At 35.4% G+C, this 20099-nt stretch overlaps 1 protein-coding gene across 1 annotated transcript in view; it reads left to right on the top strand.

The window, feature by feature from the left end:
- Positions 1–20099, top strand: part of LOC116840851 (cysteine protease ATG4B) — a 439371-nt gene that overhangs the window by 214576 nt on the left and 204696 nt on the right. The window contains exon 7 of the mRNA XM_032808122.1: positions 13268–13346. Within this exon, the coding sequence (XP_032664013.1) occupies positions 13268–13346 (79 nt within the window). The remainder of the gene's footprint in view (positions 1–13267; positions 13347–20099) is intronic.

Below are 20099 nucleotides of genomic sequence, written 5' to 3'. Positions count from 1 at the left end.
GATTTCTGAATGCAAAACAATACATAATTAAGCTTTTTTACTATTTTCCATGGTCCCTCCCATGGACTTTGTAATTTTGGAGACTTTCCTACAACTCAGCGGGGATTATAGAACCAGATTTTTTGTTCCGGCTCGAAGAGAACTCGTCTAGCCCGACGGTCATACCAGGACTTCGCATTCCTGGAACTGATCTGAAGCTGTTGTCGAGCGAAATGATGAACTATATCCAATTTTTCTCTAAGCCCGGAAACAAAGTTATTTCTTTCTCCCTCCTTTTGCATCTCCGAAGGAGGGCATCCTCTGAGAAGATCCAAAGGCAAACGAAGATCTTGACCAAGATACATTTCTGCTGGAGTCAATCTTGTAGATTCTTGTTTTGAAGAACGAATAGCCATTAAATACAAGGGAATCCATCGATTCCAATTCCTTTGATTTTCACAAATAAATTTTGCTAAATAATCTAAAATGGTACGATGTTGACGTTCAACCTGCCCATCTGATTGTGGGTGAAGAGGAGTTGTTCGCGTTTTTCTGATTCCCATCAATGTCCCGAAACAGCTGAGACTCAAAATTCCTTCCTTGATCCGTATGTAACTCCAAGGGAATTCCGTGACAAGAAAACACCTGATCCATTAAAGCTTTCACCACCGTATTTGCCCTTTTGTTTTTTAGAGAAATAGCTTCAGCCCATTTCGTAAAACAGTCCACGACTACTAATAGATATTTGTTCCCTGATAAAGAAACTGGCAAGGGACTTAGAATGTCCACCTGTATTCTTTCAAAAGGAGCGCCAAAATTATAAATTTGCAGAGAAGATTTTCCCTTTCCGACAGGACCCTTTTTAGCAACGCAAATTTTGCATGTAGCACACCATTTCTCGACGTCCCTTTTGCAAGTAGCCCAATAAAAACATTTCCTAATTTTTTGGAGGGTTTTATTTACCCCAAAATGTCCTCCTGTAGGCGTATCATGAGCCTCTCTCAAAATTTCTTGTATTCTCTGTTGAGGAACTACGACCTGTAAAATAATTTTGCATAAATTAGGTGAAATCCATTTTTTATAAAGGACACCATTGTCCAATATCAACATCTCCCAATGAAAACAATAAATTTTCAAAGAAGTTTCTCCAGAAGCAATCTCTTGCCATTCTGGACGTCTTCCGGCCTCCTTGGCTTGAATTATTTGTGAAATAATTGGATCTTGAAGCTGTGCTGAACGCCACTCTTGAGGATTTCCTTTCACAAGAATAATCCGTCCAAGAGCCTTTTCTCTGGAAAATTTTTCATTTTCCTCTATCTTTGAACAATAACGACAAAATTTTTGCAAACAGGGACGCCTAGATAACCCGTCTGCATTGCCATGGGCTTTCCCACTTCGATAATGAACATCGAAATCATATTGTTGCAAACGCTCCAACCACCTTGCCAATTGTCCCTCAAGATCTCGAAAAGACATCAACCAACGGAGAGAGACATGATCCGTTCTCACGAAAAACTTTCGTCCATAAAGATAATGATGAAAAAATCTTACAGAATCTACGACAGCCAACAATTCTCGCCGAGTAACACAATAATTTCGTTCGGTTTTATTGAATACTCGACTGTAATAGGCAATCACTTTCTCCTCTTTTCCCTGAAATTGAGAAAGTACTGCCCCGATGCCATGATTCGAGGCATCGGTATCTAAAACAAACTGTCCCTCTCCCGAGGGAAAAGATAAAATTGGAGGAAAAATCATAACACGCTTTAATTCTTCAAATGCCTTTTGACAATCAAAAGACCAAACAAATTTGCAATTTTTCTTTGTTAATTGATATAAAGGTTTAGCCAAATTAGCAAAACCTTTGATAAACCTTCTATAATAAGAAACCAAGGAAACTTCGTAACTGCTTTCGTGTTCTTGGAAGCGGCCAATTTTTAACGGAAGAAATCTTTTCAAAGTCAGTTGCTACTCCTTCTGCGGATACAACATGACCGAGGTATTTAACTTCTCTTTTCAAAAAAACGCATTTACTAGAATTGACTTTTAAATTTGCATCCTGCAAACGTTGAAAAACTTTGTTTAAATTTACCATTATTTCTTTGAAATTTTTTCCGAAAACAATTACATCATCCAAATACACAAAACAAATTTTTGAAATTAATCCTTTTAGAACTTTTTCCATAAGACGTTCAAAAGTTGCAGGGGCGTTGTAAAGACCAAAAGGCATAACAGTGAATTGCCAAAGACCGTCACCAATAGAAAAAGCAGTTTTCTCTCGATCCTTTTGATCTAAACTCACCTGCCAATATCCACTTTTTAAATCAAGAGTACAAAACCAAGAATTTCCTACTAAACAGTCTAAAATACTGTCTATCCTTGGAAGCGGATAGGAATCTTTTATTGTGACAACATTTAACTTTCGAAAATCAACACAAAATCTTATAGTTCCATCTTTTTTTTTAACCAAAACTGCTGGAGAAGTCCAAGGACTGTTAAATCCTCTATCACCCCTTGAGATTTCATTTCTTCCAAAATTTTGTTCACCTCGAATCGCAAATGTAAAGGAATTCGACGAGGTACCTGTTTAATAGGACGAGAATCACACAATTTTATACTATGACGCAAAATATTACAATTTCCGGCAACAATGTCTTCAGAGAATATATTCACAAACTTTAATAAAAAATCAGAGAATATTTGTTTTTCAAAAGTATTCAAATTTCGAGAACTCTCCTCGAAAATTCGGGAAAGTGAAACAGGGAGTTTAGCGGAGCAGTTCTCTATCCGAGAACAAATCAACTCGTTCTCCTTTATTATTTCACCTTTCGTCAAAACGAAGGCTTTTTCAAGAAAACCGTCGAAAATTCCGGTTTTGGAGAGAAAATCTTCTCCAAGAATACATTCGTCACTAATTTCCGCAACATAGAACGGCAAATCAATATTTATTTTTTCTATAGATACTGTGGCGAAAACCTGAGAAATTACAGATATTTTTTCTCCCGTAGGATACCTTAAATTGCAAGAAATTATTGGTTTTTGCTTCAAAGAAATCGCCATTTTGGCACTTAACACCGACACGTCCGAGCCCGTATCTATCTTAAAAATGCACAGCTTATCATTTAAACTTCCTTTTACACAAAAACGTCCGCGCGCGACTGTACCTATCCCTCCAAGACGACACACGAGATCAGCGGGGCCGCACGCACAAACCGGGGTCTGAGCTTTTTCTGCCGAGCTGGCCCCGATCAACCCGACAAAATTTAGTTTTCCGTCCTTTTCAACGTCGGACACTCAGAACAGAAATGTCCGGTAGCACCACATTACCAACATTCTTTAACCTTCCACACTTTCCCTTTTTCTTTTTCAACAAAACTTCTTTTCTCCGTTCCCCGTGCCCGTTTCAAAATTTCGCCATGACTGCGGTCGATATGAAAATTTGACATTACTTCTTTTCTTTCTAGAAAACTACTCTGATTTATTAATTTCAATGTTTTCGCACACTCAATCGCCACACGAAGCGAACTTATTCCCTCCACTTGAAGAGAGCGTTTTACAAACCCATCATACAAAGCAGCAATAAACTGAGAACAAGCGATTTTTTCACGCACCTCAAGCAAGCACTCAGGATACGCTTTTCGTGCTAAGCGCTCCAAATCCGCACCGACCGACGCAAAATCCTCTCCCGAATATTGCTTTCGATTAATAAATTGAGAATAAAAATTCTGTGTGAGTTCGCTTTCGCCGAAACGCAACTCCAATTTCGATCGAAGATCCACAAAAGTGAGAGTACCGTTTTCATCGTCGTACGAATCGAGTAACAAACGCGCCTTTCCCCGAAGACATGAAGCCAGTATCACTGCCCTCTCCGTTTCTGACCATCGATTTGCATTCGCAATTAATAAAAATTGAGACAAAAATTCGCGTAACGGAGCTGTTCCGTCGAAAATATCCGGTTTTAGTTTTAACACTGAAACCGTTCGCCCGTCCCCGTTTGTCGCCGTCCCCGCGTACGACTCACATGATTCACGAATCGCGCCTCTCTCGTTCTCGCACGAAATAGCATTTTCGGAAGGACTTAGCTGTGAAAGTCGCTGCTCCAGACGATTCAGGACAACATCGCGTTCCTTAAGACGAGCCTCCATCTCATTGCGGAAACGTTGCTGTTCCTGACTTTCCTGCCGTCGCTCCTCGCGCAGTTGTTGCAGCTGCAACAGCACAGCTTCCAAAGCATTCTCCGCCGGAGTCGATGTCATGGCTTGAGAGCGAGTCCTCACAGGGGAGTGTGCCATCGACATTTTTAAGGAAGTTCTCTGTGACACTGCGCACTAAACCACTCACTCGCGTTCCACCGAATTCGTTCGATTTTTGGCTCGATCGCGTATCTTAGAACGTCGGATCACGAACAATCAGATCCCGGACGAGTCTCCAAAATGTTACGTACGTGTGTAACGCGGAAATAAGAACAACACGAAGTTTCGCGGAACAAATAAGAACTCTATTTCAAATTATATACAAGCGGATCGTTTTAAGAAAATCCAGAGAAATCAATAAACACATCCGCTGTCAAGCGCAATCTCTTTCAAACTGTAACACTTCGTTGCCGTGACAAACAGCTGATCCGTTTACACTTCGTTGCCGCAGCAAACAGCTGACCGGAGCCGATCGACTCCCGCGATCGAGATCAGGCGACGCACGTAACAATATGTATATATATAAATTTTAACCTTTAATCTTCTAAACATTCGTATAGAACAGTGCTAACATAACAATGATAAATATGCTCATTCAGCACAAAACGTTGAAAAAACGTTGGTAATATGTTGCAACGTTGGTAATATGTTGAAGATAGGAATGCGGATGTTTTTTTTGCATGAAAGTTATGTTGATTTTTCAACATTGATTACAAGATATAGCTGCAATGTTGAATATATTGTCACGTCCCCGCGAGGTTTCGCGACACGCACTACGGGAGTGGCTTCGTCGTGCTGAGTTATTTTCGTAGTCGAGCTACATTTCTGTAAGAGCTAGCCCTTACAGACTGGTGTTTTCACACGGGATCAACGAAATAGAAGAGTGAGTAAGAAGAGGTTACGAAAGAAAAATGTGGTAATTAGAAATAACAGAAAAGGGAATTTATTAATAGACGCTCGGTACACTAACTGGGAGTATCTCCGAGATGGCAACGGGAATGCACGCGACGGTATTCGCGAGCGGTATGCATCTAATCGCTTAGGTCTAAGTATTGGGTTAGCCAATAAGTCCGTGCGGTTTTTTACTTATAAATGATCGATGATTATTTTTATAGAAGGTAATAACTTTAATCAATTATGTATTAACAGTTGTTATTTGCTATCTTTTGCCATATTTTGGACAGCTTCATAATTCTTCGTTCAAAGAACTTCCTGTCTTTCTCGGCAAAAAACTGTTTCAAGTGTTGACAGCTTCCTCAGAAACGAAGTGCTTTCCATTCAAGGAATTCTGAAGGGAGCGAAACAGATGGTAATCTGAAGGTGCAATATCTGGAGAATACGGAGGATGTGGTAAGACATTCCAGCCTAGCGCCAATAATTTTTGCCGGATTTATAAAGATGTGTGTGGCCTAGTGTTGTCATGGTGAAAGACGACGCCTCCACGATTCACCAATTCTGGACGCTTCTCGTGGATCGCTGCATTCAATTTATCCAACTGACTACAGTACACATCTGAATTGATTGTTCTGTTCTTCGGAAGTAGTTCGTAGACCCTTCCACGACACCTTTCCAATCTCACCAAATTGAGAGCATGATGTTGTTCGGGTGAAGCCTTGCCTTCGAAGTAGTTTGTGGCGGTTTGCTGCGCTGCCCCCACGATCTTTTGCGTTTGATGTTATTGTAGATGATTCATTTTTTGTTGCCAGTTACTATACGCTTCAGAAATGGATCACTTTTCTCACGTTTTCCAAGTGAATCGCTAGTGGAAGTGCGTTGGATTAAATGAGCTTTGCTCAGTTTGTGCGGAACCCAAACATCGAGGCGCTAACATAACCAAGATGCCCATACAGCACAGAAACTTGCACAGAACATTGCTACAACGTTGCAAGATTGCATATTGCAGTGCAATGTTGCAGAGACATTGCAGTGACCCCAGTAAGCAAATTGAGCGCAGATTGCGTGCAGATTGGCAGCAAATTTGATCAAAAACCCACAGCAAAACCATAGCCATTTGTGTCTACATTAGGCTACGGTTTTGGCGACAGATCTTGCTGTCGGACAATTAGTGCCAAATTTGCAGCAAAAAACGCGCAAAGCTTGCAGCGCAACAAGGTCTGCGTGGTTTCTACTGCCAATCTGCCGTCAAATCGCTACAAGCTCTGCGCGGTTTTTGCTGTAAATCTGCAGCAATTATCCGACAACAAGCTCTGCCGTAAATCTGGCGGCAATTTGGCAGCAAGATTTGATATAACAAATCCTGCATCAAATTTGTTATCTATTTGGCATCAAAAGTTGATAGCAAGCTCTGCTCGAAATCTATTCGCGCAGGTTTGGCTATCTGGGACATTAACCCTTAGCTGTCCCTCCGGGGTCAAATTGACCCCAGAGATATTTAAATTTCTGTAAATCAGCCCAAAATTTAAAAATGGTCTATGTGACGCCATCTGTTGTCAGTTGGAGGTCCTAACGATTAAAACGATGAGTATAATTTTAGTTGCCTTAGTCTACTGTAGGCAAGCGCGCAAAGTCGACGTTAAAATTTGTGGGGTCACTGTGACCCCGTGGGACAGGTGTGTTAATTTTTTGTGTGTGCGCTCCGATTTTTTAAAAGTGTTTTTGGGTACTAAAATTAAAAAAAAAATGTAAGTAAACATTTCTGAGATTACGAATTTTTTGGTGTGTAACATTTGACAGTAACATCTGTCCAAGAGTGCCTTTCTCGATTAAAAATGTTTCTCAAGCCCTATCTTCAAGAAAGGTATTGCATGGTTTCACTTCGCAAGTCTGAAAGCTGGTATAGCAATGATACTTGGGATCGATGAATTGCGGAAAGAAGCATCTGAAGATCAAAATTTACCTTCTCGTAAGCGCTGTGATCTGTGTCCCAGACATAAAGATACTAAAACGACAATACAATGCTTATCGTGCTATCGTCCAATGTGTAATAATCATCGCATGTATTTTTGCATTGATTGTGGGGGTAGGCAGGAGTAAAATAGTTCGCAAATTTGTAATTTAAATTTTTCTTTTACTTTTTTATAATAAAATAAACATTCTGTAATTTTTTAAGTGTTTTTATGCCGAAATAAATTCATTTTTTCATTAAAATTCAATGTGGTTTTCGTTATACCTAAAAAACACAATTTTCTCAGCATTCAAACCTTAAAATAAATACACTTTTTGAATAGCTCCAAAAAAAAAATTATTTTACGTTTAAACAACATATCTCCCGAGTATGGAACTATTTTTTTTTTTTTTCGATGAAAATTGAGTCAGCTATGAGTATTTGACTGAAAAAAGTCATTTTTTAACTTTTTTTTTTCAATATTTTTTTTTTATATTAAAATTTTTGTTTTTGCCTACAAAACCAATTAGCATTTGTTCTCCAATATCTAAGATATTAACAAGTATTTTTTTAATATAAATATCATCATTACTTTCAAAGCTACGACAATATTTTTGACGTGGGGTCAGATAGACCCCATGGGACAGTTCTGTTTTTCCCGGAAGGTGGGACAGCTAAGGGTTAATTTGCAATATTACTTTAGCAATATTGCAGCACTATTTCAAAAATATGTCGAATATAATATAATATTTTTTATTTATTTACTAGTTATTTTTGTTACTTGTATTTCAAATTTAGTAATATTTCACATCAATAGTGCTTATAGAATAGTACTCAGAATAGTACTTGTTAGTGGCAGTCATTAATACTAGAATTTGTCTTATTACATATTTCTTAAACTTCTTATACCGTTTTCTCGGAGAAAATACTTTATTTAGATTTAATATTCGTACTTGTTTAATTTTGTGGTTTTTCATTTCATTAAAATATTATATTCTTAAACGAAATATCATTTTTTGAAATGATAAAAATAAAAACGTTTATTTCGTTCAAGGAAACCATATCATTTGATGAAACAACACTAATAGTATTCAAATAGTATTTTTCAAATAGTATTTTTATAAGAGTTTTCTTCAAAATTTAGTAATTTGATTTGTTTAGTTTGGATTTTCTTGAATTTTTTTATTTTTTTGGTTTGGATTAATCATTATGTTAAACATTATTATAACATTCTGTTAAAAATCTAAAAGTAATTATCACTGGCTCACTACATTACATTAATATTCATCGCATATCCAATGTTGTTGCGTTGTTTCAATAACTATCAGTAAATTATCCAGCAAACATCAAGTAAAAGTTATATAACTATTATTTAATGCTTAGGTATGTTATAATATTATATAAACACAAATTAAAAATATATAAATTATATAAACACAAATCGTAAAAATATCGTTGGAGTCATTGGGAATCGTCGCGTGCCGCTCGATCGTCAGGTTAAGCAACACTTCAACGGAGTCAGGACATAGATGGGTGATTGGTAGATACTGCTTGTGATCGAAATTATTGAGGAAAGGATTCACAAAAGTTTGGAGTGTGTATTGACAATCTTTGATACCTAGTAGTTTATGAGACATAAGAAAATTAGGAATTATAAATATATTTTTTTAAATATTATGATTTTCTCATTTTTCACATTCGCACAATACTTCTCAAAATTTGATTACTATCAATATTTAATAGTGATTGTATTACCAGTATTCACCAGAAATTAAGTACTGACGAAAAAATTACTGAATTACTGGTAATATATAATCACTAATAATTTTTTAGTATTTATTAGTATAATATTCCTGTAAAGGTGTTATCTGGGATTTTACTTTGTATAATAAAACATATTAATAATATTACATATATATTGCATTGCAATGTTGCTGCACAGTTGCGTTGTTATATTGCCGCAAGTGGACATTTTATTGTTGCTGCAACGTTGCAGTAGCATTGTAGCAACATTTTGCAACGTTGTTGCAATGTCACAATATTGCAAAACAATGATGCTACAATGTTGTTGCAACGTTGCTGTGCTGTATGAGTGTAGATGGTTTTCATGCTCGATTTCGATATTTAGAAAACGTCTGCAATCTCCCACGTCGTGTAGTGTGGATTGGTATCGATTACCGCCTTCAATTTGTCGCTGTCGATCTCATTTGATCGGTCTAAGCGTGGTTTGTCTTTGATGGAAAAATTTTCGCAACAAAATATCGCAAACCACTTTTGGCACACACGTTCTTTCATGGCATCTTCACCAATATATTGCACAAATCTTTTTACAGGTTTGCGCCGCGTTTTTGCCTTTTTTAAAATAAAAAGCATAATATGCCGTAAATGCTCATTCTGGTTATCCATTTTCAACTGACACAAAATACACAAGATACACAAACAATCTTTACGTATATTTTTTAAATGCACGTTGAAATGTGATCTGTCAATGGCTATACGCTTTCAAGACTTTCGGCTGAAGATGAAGCTTAGCAGAGCGCTTTGAAGCCATCTATCGAGAAAAACCGCACGGACTTATTGGCCAACCAAATTCAAAGTGAGTGGTTACGGCTTACGTTCGCTGTGGTCGATGAAAGGAAATAATTTGTAGTATCCAGCACCTCTCGAGAGCGAGAGAAGGGCTTTAAGTGTTCCCTTGGTCCGCGAGGCGGCAGGGAGGGACGTGGCCTTGGCCGAGGCTCTGAAGATTTAGTATCCCGAATGATGGGTACTTAGCACGATAAGTTACCGTTACTTAGTTTTGATTTTGCACTCGTGAATTTCGAGAGAACAATTCAGTGGAACAGTAAAAATGATGGCACACGAGAACGAAATCCGTCCGTCGTTGCAAACTCCCGGATGGGGACTTATAAAAAATGTCAGCGCGTATTAGAGATTTAAAATGAGAGTAGGCTGATACGAGGACGGAATATGATTGACCGTCTTGTGTGACTCTCGGAAAAAGACTCATGAAGAAAAATGGAAACTGTGATCGTTTCTGATGCAAAGATTAGGAATCCGCGCTCACCGGTCCTTCTCCGTACTTCTCACAAGGTACTGGTCAGCGGTTTTTCGGTGGGAACGCTGAAGAACCTAGTTGCGGTTAGTGTTCTTCTGTTCTCGGTGTCCGGTGAGAGACGGATTATGCACATCTGTTCTCATGGGACTAACAAGGGGAGGACCAGGTGACTTACCCTGGGATTTCGACCCCTATTTTTTTAATTATTCTGGAGATGAAAAAAAAAAGATACGTGTCCCGGCGTTTGATAGAATAGGCCTTAGTTTCGGAGTAATAAATTTGTGAAAATTGGCCATATCCGAAGCGCACCACGGCACGCCATATGAGCCTTCCCGGTAACTGTACTTCCAACCAGTGCAGTTGGCTTCGTGAGTTAGGTGCTTGCTTCATAATTCGTAAGATCCAAGTTCGCTCACGGTGGTGAACAATAATATTTTTTTAATGAGTGTTTTTATTTATTTTTATTTATTTTGATGATATTGATATAGTATGCAAATTTTTTAAATAGAAAATTTAATTTAATATCACATTCTAAACATTAATTTAAATTTAATTTTAAGCGAATTTTAATCCAAGTAATAATATTTAAAATAATAAATAATTAATAATAATAATATATAAGTTATTTGTAATGGATAACATATAAAGACAACATATCTAAATTTTCAAATTGTTTAAATTTAAAACCGGTAAAAGAAGCGAATAAATGGTAAATGAACGAGAGGTTTTTAATCCCCTTGCAGGTATGTAGTCTATCTATTACTTCAGGTAATATTTTGCAGGTATCTATTACTTCTTACTGTACGATACTAATAACTTTGAAACGGCTGACTCAAAGTGAATAAAATTATAGTGCTTTGAAAAGGTATTGAGAAGGTATTGAGACTATAAGAATATGCAATAAAAAATAGGGTGTTTCATTTAAAAAATTCAAGTTGACTTTGACTTCACCTTAACGACGGCAATCAGGGTCAAACTGATGAGATTATTGAATAGACCTTTTTAAATCCTACAACTTTTATTTGGAACATTTTTCTGTAAAACTTATATTTTTTGAGATTTTTTAGGGTTTCCATACTTTTTCCTCATCCTGTATATACAGTGTTCCCAAAAGGTGGTACTAAATTTTAGGGGTATATAGTATGCGTTAAAATAAACCAAACATTCTTAATGAACAGTACTCCGAAAACCTTTTATTTCTGAGTTATAAAGCATTTTCTTCTGTGAAAAATAAAATATAAATTACATCTACAATAAATGTTCAATGTGCTTTCAGCTTATGTCAATACACATTTCGGCATGTTTCGTCATTGAAGGTCAAAGAATCCAGGTTTATTTCGTATTTGTTGACAACAGTTTCCAAATCTCTTAGTCAGTTCATTCACGGACGCCCGTATGTGACCACCTAATTACGCAGGGATTGTTGTAATCCCTTCACCGGATTTAAATCCGTTGGATTATTATCTATGGAGACACTTGAAGAGCATGGTATATATCACACCATTTGATACAATAGATAAATTGACTCAGAAAATTGAAAACTGTTGTCAACAAATATGGAATAAATCCGGAATCTTTGAACGTATTCGATCTTCAATGAGAAGACGTGTCGAATTGTGTGTTGAAATGGACGAAAGGCACATTGAACATTTATTGTAAATTTTAGTTATTTTCTATTTTTCACAGAAAAAAATGCTTCATAACTTAGAAATAAAAGGTTTTCGAAGTACTGTTTATTAAGACTTTTTGGTTTGTTCTAACGAGTACTACATACACCTAAAATTTGGTACCATCTTTTAGAAACACCCTGTATATATACAGTGCCCGCCAAAAGTTGCAGGTCACCTAAATAATTTTTGAATGGTTTGAAATATAGGATTGAAATTTATAGGGATACAATGGGATCACAAAGTCTATTATTTAATCACAAAAACACCCTTCTCCACACCTGCGGGAGGCGGCGGGAGAAAGGGGCCAAAAAATCTTAAATGGAATGTGGAGTCGAATGAGGGCTCATTCGATATGGCTTTCTGAGACGAGAACAATGCGAGGTCGCCGAGGTCTCTACGATTTTTTTTCGCAGAGTTATGATCATTTGAACATTTCAATTGAGATTTTGCGATAGCGAGGGCCCACGGCGACAACAGAAGAAAAATAAAACTTTACGCGGGCACGCGTGTTCCTAAGTGTGTGTGTGTATGTGTGTGTCACATAGAGATAAGGACCCTGCGGTCCGTCATTTCCGCTGTATTTAATAACTTCAAATCCTCTCTGTTATGTGTGTGTGTGTGTGTGTGTGTGTGTGTGTGTGTGTGTGTGTGTGTGTGTGTGTGCGCGCGCATGCAGAAAGAGGTCATTTCGAACACCTCATATAATTTTTACATTCACATACACACATATACACACACGACAGAGAGGGTTTGGAGTCACTAAATACCACAGGAGTGACGAACTGTGTGGTCCTGATCTCTGCCAAGAGATGCTAAGCGGGCTGTACCTCCACGCGATGCATCCTGGGTAATGCTAAAGCAGTCTGCAACTTTTATTTGACTTTATTTGTGTCTTGAAACTCGTAAAAACCATCTTATGTTTCAATTTTGTAAAAAAAATTCGAAGGCAAAGCAATTTCAAATTTTAACATAAGAATGGCGATAACTCGAAAACAACGCATTTTTTGACCTATGTTTAAATCAACTTTTTTTCTTGCTTTTGGTTTCCTCATTCATCTCCGGACCGATTGACCTCGACTTACGGAACACGCTGTACACACGCACACACACACACACAATCAATTACATAATAGTGATAATATTGGTATAATACCGATATTATTATATTGATAACATCGAAAACCGTAGTACTCATATCATGCTATTATGCAATATTTCGGTATGATACCGATATTAGTTATTATAGTAATACTTAAAAATTACGATTAATACAATATTTTTATTATTTAAAAAACGATGTGAACTTTTAATACCGGTTTCATACCACTATTTTTTTAAGTTAAGTTTTTTTAAGATATGCACATGAAATATCATGCGTTCATCATATCTATTATTTTATATGTGCTTATTTTAATTTTATTTAGTTTTAAACAATCTCTATTGATGATTTTCTTATTAGTTATTCTAAATCATCATCTGTGGTTTAAAATACAAATTGTTAAACAATACAATTTTTTTTCAGGCATCATTTAAGATCTCACAATCTCTTGGAGTAATAGGAGGAAAACCCAATCTGGCTTTATATTTCATAGGATGCGTGGGTTTGTATAATTTTATAAATATTATATAACGTAGGATTACCTAAAATTTAATTGAAAATATTAGAAGTAATAGTAGTTTTTTAAGAAACTATTATTAAACATGTCCTTGTGCGCTATAATATCAATTCATTAAGACATTGTATACAGGGTGTCCCATTTTAATCGATCACCTCAAATATCTCTTGAACAGTGCATTTTAGGGAAAAATGTTTCAAATAAAAGTTTTGGGATTTCGAGGGGGACATAAGATGATATTATTGGTTTGACCTCGAGCGGCGTCGTCAAGGTCAGGACAAGGTCACTTTGAATTTTTTAAATGGAACCCCCCATTTTTCATTACATATTCTTATAGTATACATCGAGAACTTTCCAAAACACTATAATAAAATATTTTTTTCATTAAGTATCTTTCAAGTTAAAAGGTTTCAAAGTTACAATATTGTTGCCATTAGTATTTGTACCCAAGGTTTTCGACCGACGGCTAAAACCTTTTGAATATTGTTTAGGGTCATGACCTTGACAATATTTGTCAAGGTTAAGGCGATTGAAGGCTGTTACTAATATTTTCATTTCTTTAAATTTTACAGTGAAAATGAAAATAATAATTTAAAATCATGAGGTAACATGTGGAGTCCAATTGATTCATATGATCTAAAGGATCATATAAAGATCACAATGCTGTGATTATTAAAGAAATTTATTAATGCGATTTCATACGTGTGCTTTTTTGTTGCTCCGACGAAGTATTGTGTTCTTCATATAATCCTTTAGAGTCAATCGGACCCCACATGTTACCTCATGATTTTAAATTATTATTTTCGTTTTCACTGTAAAATTTGAAGAAATGAAAATATTAGGAACAGCCTTCAACCACTTTGACCTTGACAAATGTCAAGGTCATGGCCCTGAACAACATTCAAAAGGATTTAGCCGTCGATCGAAATTTTGGGTACAAATGCTAATGGCAACAATATTGTAACTTTGAAGCCTTTTAACTCGAAAGATACTTATTGAAAAAATATTTTATTAGTGTTTTGGAAAGCTCTCGATGTATACTATAAGAATATGTAATGAAAAATAGGAGGTTCCATTTAAAAAATTCAATGTGAGCTTGTCCTGACCTTGACGAGACCACTTGAGGTCAAATCAATGACATCATCTTATGTCCCCTTCGAAATCCCAAAACTTTTATCTGAAACATTTTTCCCTAAAATGCACTATTCAAGAGATGCTTGAGGTGATCAATTAAAATGGGACATTCTGTATAGGGTGAACTATTTATAATGACAAGTATATCTCGTGAAATATACATTATATGAAAAAAATATAGACAAGATTTGTTTGGTATTAAAGAGGATATAAGATGGCGTTATCAGTTATATTATAAATGCTATAATAGTGGTGCTATTGTAGATTAAACAAAGATCAGCTATATATATTTTTTAATATAAAAATCCCTATTTTTATTTTTTTTATATGAAAGTAAGGGTAAAAACAAATACTTTCTATTCGGAACATTTTTTTTATTAAATGTAAATTTTTCAAGATAATAAACTTTAAAGAAAGATCATTTCATGATATTTTCATATATATTTCCGAAATAAAAAATTCCTGAAGATTTTTTAATAAAAGTAAAATATTATTATATAATAATTATACAATAATTTATACTTTGTTTAAAATATATTTAATAATAATGAAAGAAGGAGTAATTTCTTTTAAAGATACATTTTATTGTTTATAGTAGTTTATATTGCTTTACATGAGTATTTGTACAAAAATAAATTTCAAAAAATATAGAATTTGTATGATCAATGAGAAAAGTACAAACTGTTTATTATATCAAATCTTCAAAATGGTGACCATTGATTTCAATATATTTTGTAATATGTTCCCTAAAATTCCATTCCGTGTTTTGCAAAATTTGTGAATTATTAAAGACATATACATCAACAATATGCTGTTGCATGTTCTCAAATGTTGTAGGCACCTTATTATTATAGCATATTTCTGCCAATAGTCTCTCTATAGTAAAATAATTTAATAGTGTAAGAACAGGCGAACAAGCAGGTCAAACGATGGGTCCTTTATGCTCTACTCACCGATTAGGAAAATCTCTATTCAATATCTTGTGAATTTGAAGTGAGTTATGAACTGGCGTTATGAACAACCGATACATATTGATACCGAGCATATTGATACTACATATTCAATTTCACGTGAAGTGTTAAATTTTCTAATAATTCTGAAATTATATCCAAGAAATTCTTATACTTTTCTTTATTCAACGTGTCGTTAATGAAATATAATCCAACTAATCGGTTACCAATAATTCCATACCAAACATTTATGTTTCATGGGCGCTGATGTTTTATTTTCCGTATCCATCTTAAATTCTCTATTAACCAATAATATATATTATACCGATTTATTTGATCATGATTTGTAAACATTGCTTCATCAGGGAATAACACTGATGAAAAGATATGGTAATAAGTTATAAAACTTAAATGATTTCTGTCAGAATATCGATTAGCGTACAAATTACATTCATTTTTGATATTTTTCTGAGCTTTCCTATAAATTATATCAATTTTTTCTTCAATCAAGAAACGAAATATTTTATTACAAATTCACAATTTACTATTACGAATAACATGAAATAAACGAATATTATCATAGCGCTGATAGCATTGATGTAGCATTAATGATTTTTCGCTGCCGTTTAATTATAATGCTTATAAGCATGACGAACGAAGCAAGGTTTACCTTATATCGCTCGATGTTTACAACGCGAAATATAGTTACGTTATATTGTAGCGTATTACAAGAGTTGTTTAATAAGTATTTCAAAAAAGCAAGTTAATCATTTTTTTTTTTTTTTAATTCGAGTTTATTCCTTAAGATAGTCTCCATCGAGCTCGATACATTTTGTCTAGTTTCCAATTTTTTTATTTTTTCGGAAAAGTAGGTTTTTCCGAAACTTGTAAAAAAAATAATCGTTAACAGCGGCGACGACTTCTTCATTCGATGAAAATTTCCTCCTTCCAAACTAAATCTTCACGTTTTGGAATAAAAAGAAGTCACACAGAGTTAAATCTGGAGAATAGGGTGAACAGGATCTCTTACGGAAAAATGCTATTGAACACGTAATACTTAGTATTGGTTAATATTAAATTGGTCAATATTTCTTTGGGGAATACTTACAAGGAACACTAGGCAACTCAAAAATTTAAAAAATTCTGAAACTTTGTGTGCAAGTAGAATATTTCATCCGTAACAAAACTATTTTTTGTACGTGCGGAATTACAGTTTTAGGAGATGAAACACACCTTTGAAAAAATCGGTTTTTTTTCTTTTAAAGCGAATATCGTCAAAACTATAAGAGATAGAAAAATTTTTTCACAGTGAAACTTGAATGATTTCAAGAGTACTTTTAAACTATAACAAAAAAATTTTTTGAATTGTTTATTTATTGTATACCCTCAACTCAACCTCTATTTAAAAAATTTTTTTAATTTTTATATAACGGAAATTAAAGAGAATTTTACGCTGAAAACGACGATATATATTTAATTATGTTCGGAAAAATAATTTTTCAAATATGAACGAAAACGTTTTTGTATACGTTCTCCGTACATACGAGGATGGATCAATTAGTACCCGTGTTTGAAGACAGATGGCATTGCTTAGAGAAACTGGCATTACCATCGTGTACTACCATCTTTCAAACGACGCCATACAAAATTTCAAACTGATTCATAGGTTAGTTCTGATTTGACAGCCATTTGTATTAAACGTGTTTGATGTTTTTCGATACAATGAAAAAAGAGCAATATCGATCCATAATTCGCTTTTTATTTTTGGATGGAAAAACGTGCGAAGAAATAAAAGCGAAGATGGATGCTGTCTATAAGACAGCAAGGTAAGATGGTAAAGACCTTTTACCATCTATGACAACCATGACATATTGGTTTAACGAATTTAAACGTGGCCGTACCTTTGTTTTTGATGAGGAGCGTCCAGGCCGCCCAGCAAACGTTGTTACTGAGGAAATCGTTGAAAAGGTCCACGACATAATTCTCGCTGATCGCCAAACGTAAGTGCGCGAAATAGCAGAGGCCGAAGGCGTGTCATATGGAACAGCAATTAATATTTTACATGATAAGTTAAGAATCAGGAAACTGTCGGTCCGATGGGTTCGGCGATTGTTCACGGTGGACAACAAGCGGATACGGCTGTAATTTCGAAGCAGTATTTGGAGCTCTTTAAGTAAGCGAAATTCGCAGGAGTTTTTGCGTCGAGTCGTCACCGTTGATGAAACCTGGATCCATCACTATATGCCAGAGACCAAGCAACAGTCAAAACAATGGACTTTTCCGGGCGAATCTGCTCCGAAGAAGGCAAAGACGATCCCATCGACCGGAAAGATCGTGGCCACGATTTTTTGGGATTCGAAGGAAATAATCCTTATGAATTTTTTGGAGAAATGAAACATGATCACGGGGCAGTATTACAGTGAATTATTAGACCGATTCGACGAGAAATTGAACACGACCCCATTTGGCAAGGAAAAAAATGTTCTACTAGGACAACGCATCAGTTCACTCATTCGGAATCGTCGCAACTAAATTGCATGACGAATTGCGCTACGAATTGCTGCCGCACCCACCGTACTCGCCTGACATGGCTCCTTGCGACTTCTTTCTGTTCCCCACAAAAAAGCGTGGCTCGCGGGAAAAAAATTTCATCTCAAACGAGGAGGTCATCGTCGAGACAGAAGCCTATTTTGAAGAGTTTGACAAATTGTATTTTTTGGAGTTGTTTAAGAAGTGGCAGGGACATTGAGAACAGTGTATCGTCCTAAAAGGAGATTACGTTGAAAAATAAAAAAAAATTTTGTGAAAAATTTGCGTCTTCATTTCTCTAACACGGGTACTTATTGATCCACACTCGTATTTATCTCATACCGCGTTGGCTGCGCGAGATAGCGTGAAAGGCAAATAGAATACGATCCATCAGTACAGTATCAGTACAGCAGCAACTATTGAAATAAGAGCTTTTATATAACAACAACAACAACAATTAAATAATTAAAAGTTAAAATTAAAATTATGTTAATCTTATGTTTCACTTATATTTGACGCTACTTTTCCTTTGAAATTTTATATAGTGTTTGTTTTACTTTATAAATTTCTAACGTAAATTCTAAAGAAAAAGAGCGGAGCTATCCAAGGTAGTTTTAAATCTTGCAATGATTGTCTTTACTTAGACGGATTTGAATATCGAAACGGACACATGAAATATTCTAGTTTAGCTTGCGTACTCATGTAAAAAATCTCTCAAATAATTTGAATGTTAACGATTCGTTTATTTAGTAATATATTTAAATTACATCTAGAAAAGGTCAATCATAAATTTATTACAGGTTGAATACCAGTTGTTACATTGCTTAAATCAGGGAGTTTAATGCGGGATGCAAGAAATCAGATCTGTTATCGATTTTAACATAATTTCATACAACACATTTTTTAATGTTTTGTCATTTATAATCATGTTTAATATATTCCTTTGTCGTATTTTTGTATTGATTGTATTGTCCTACAATTTGAGTGAAAAAACGACAATAAAATGAAAAAAAATTGGATGGCCCGGGAATTAAACTTGAACCAAAAAGATCATATACCGCGTCTTACCCGCCGCGGCTACTGAAGTGCTTGTGAATTTCGTTACACAATTTGGCCTCTAAAGCGCTCGTAAATTTTTTTTTTCCGAAATGAAGAGGTGTTGACAAAAATACTTTGGCATAGAATGCACATTAATGTTGTAGAATAACCCCAAAAAAGCATCAAAATTCGTGATATCAGGTACGTGCGGTCTCCTTGTAAGTATTACAATTTCAATACTTACAAGGAACCCCACATAGGTGTTTCACCTCGATTTGGATGAGCTTGAAATATATTGTAATTCAGACCACAAAAAGAGCCACGTAGTTTTTTTATACGTGCCCAAGCGAACTTTTAGGGGGCAAAATACTCCTCAAAAAAAAAATTGGTTTTTTTCTTTAGGAATATGTTTCGTGAAAAGTATAAGAGATAGAAAAAAATTTTCTAGACAAAAATTAAATCGTTTTAAGAGTACTTTGACATAATAAAATATTTTAAAAATGTTATGATGGCCAATTTATCCCCACCACTCACCAATTTTTTAAATAATTTTAAAATTTTGTGTCTATAAAAAAAACTATATTTTATGCCAAATCCAACCATATATAACAATATAATTTTCCGACATACGGACTTTTCGAAAAATAGGTGGGAATATCTCCATATGATCATAACGCTATCCGTATCCGCCTAACCTACTCGATAATATTCACAACATGTTCTCATCGAACTTCTTCATAATAATAGGCGATTAGTACTGATATCTAGAATATATAATAAAAAACATTTATAAGGATGATAATAATAATAATAATAGATATTGCGACGATTTTTCTTATTATTACTTATAGCGGACAGTCGGCTGTCCGCTTCGTCGGCAAACTACCGCGGTCCCCGGATCGCTGTTCGGACTCTCTAATTTCGGTTGGGCGCCAGGTGCGGTAAGGCCGCACCTCCTCACCAACAATCCTTCGCCAAAAATCTCTAAGTAGTCGTCCGTTTTCGAGATCGCGGGGACGAAACGGGACCGGTAGCTCTTTGTTGATTTGAGTCGGAGTAGGGATGGGTTTGATCAATGTAGGTGGAA

The sequence above is a fragment of the Odontomachus brunneus genome, unplaced genomic scaffold (assembly GCF_010583005.1).
Source record: "Odontomachus brunneus isolate Ranch 3 - 2012 unplaced genomic scaffold, Obru_v1 Obru_scaffold_012, whole genome shotgun sequence".
Classification (NCBI taxonomy): domain Eukaryota; kingdom Metazoa; phylum Arthropoda; class Insecta; order Hymenoptera; family Formicidae; genus Odontomachus; species Odontomachus brunneus.
The sequence above is the reverse complement of the archived record's forward strand: the minus strand, read 5'-3'. Positions and strand labels throughout refer to the sequence as shown.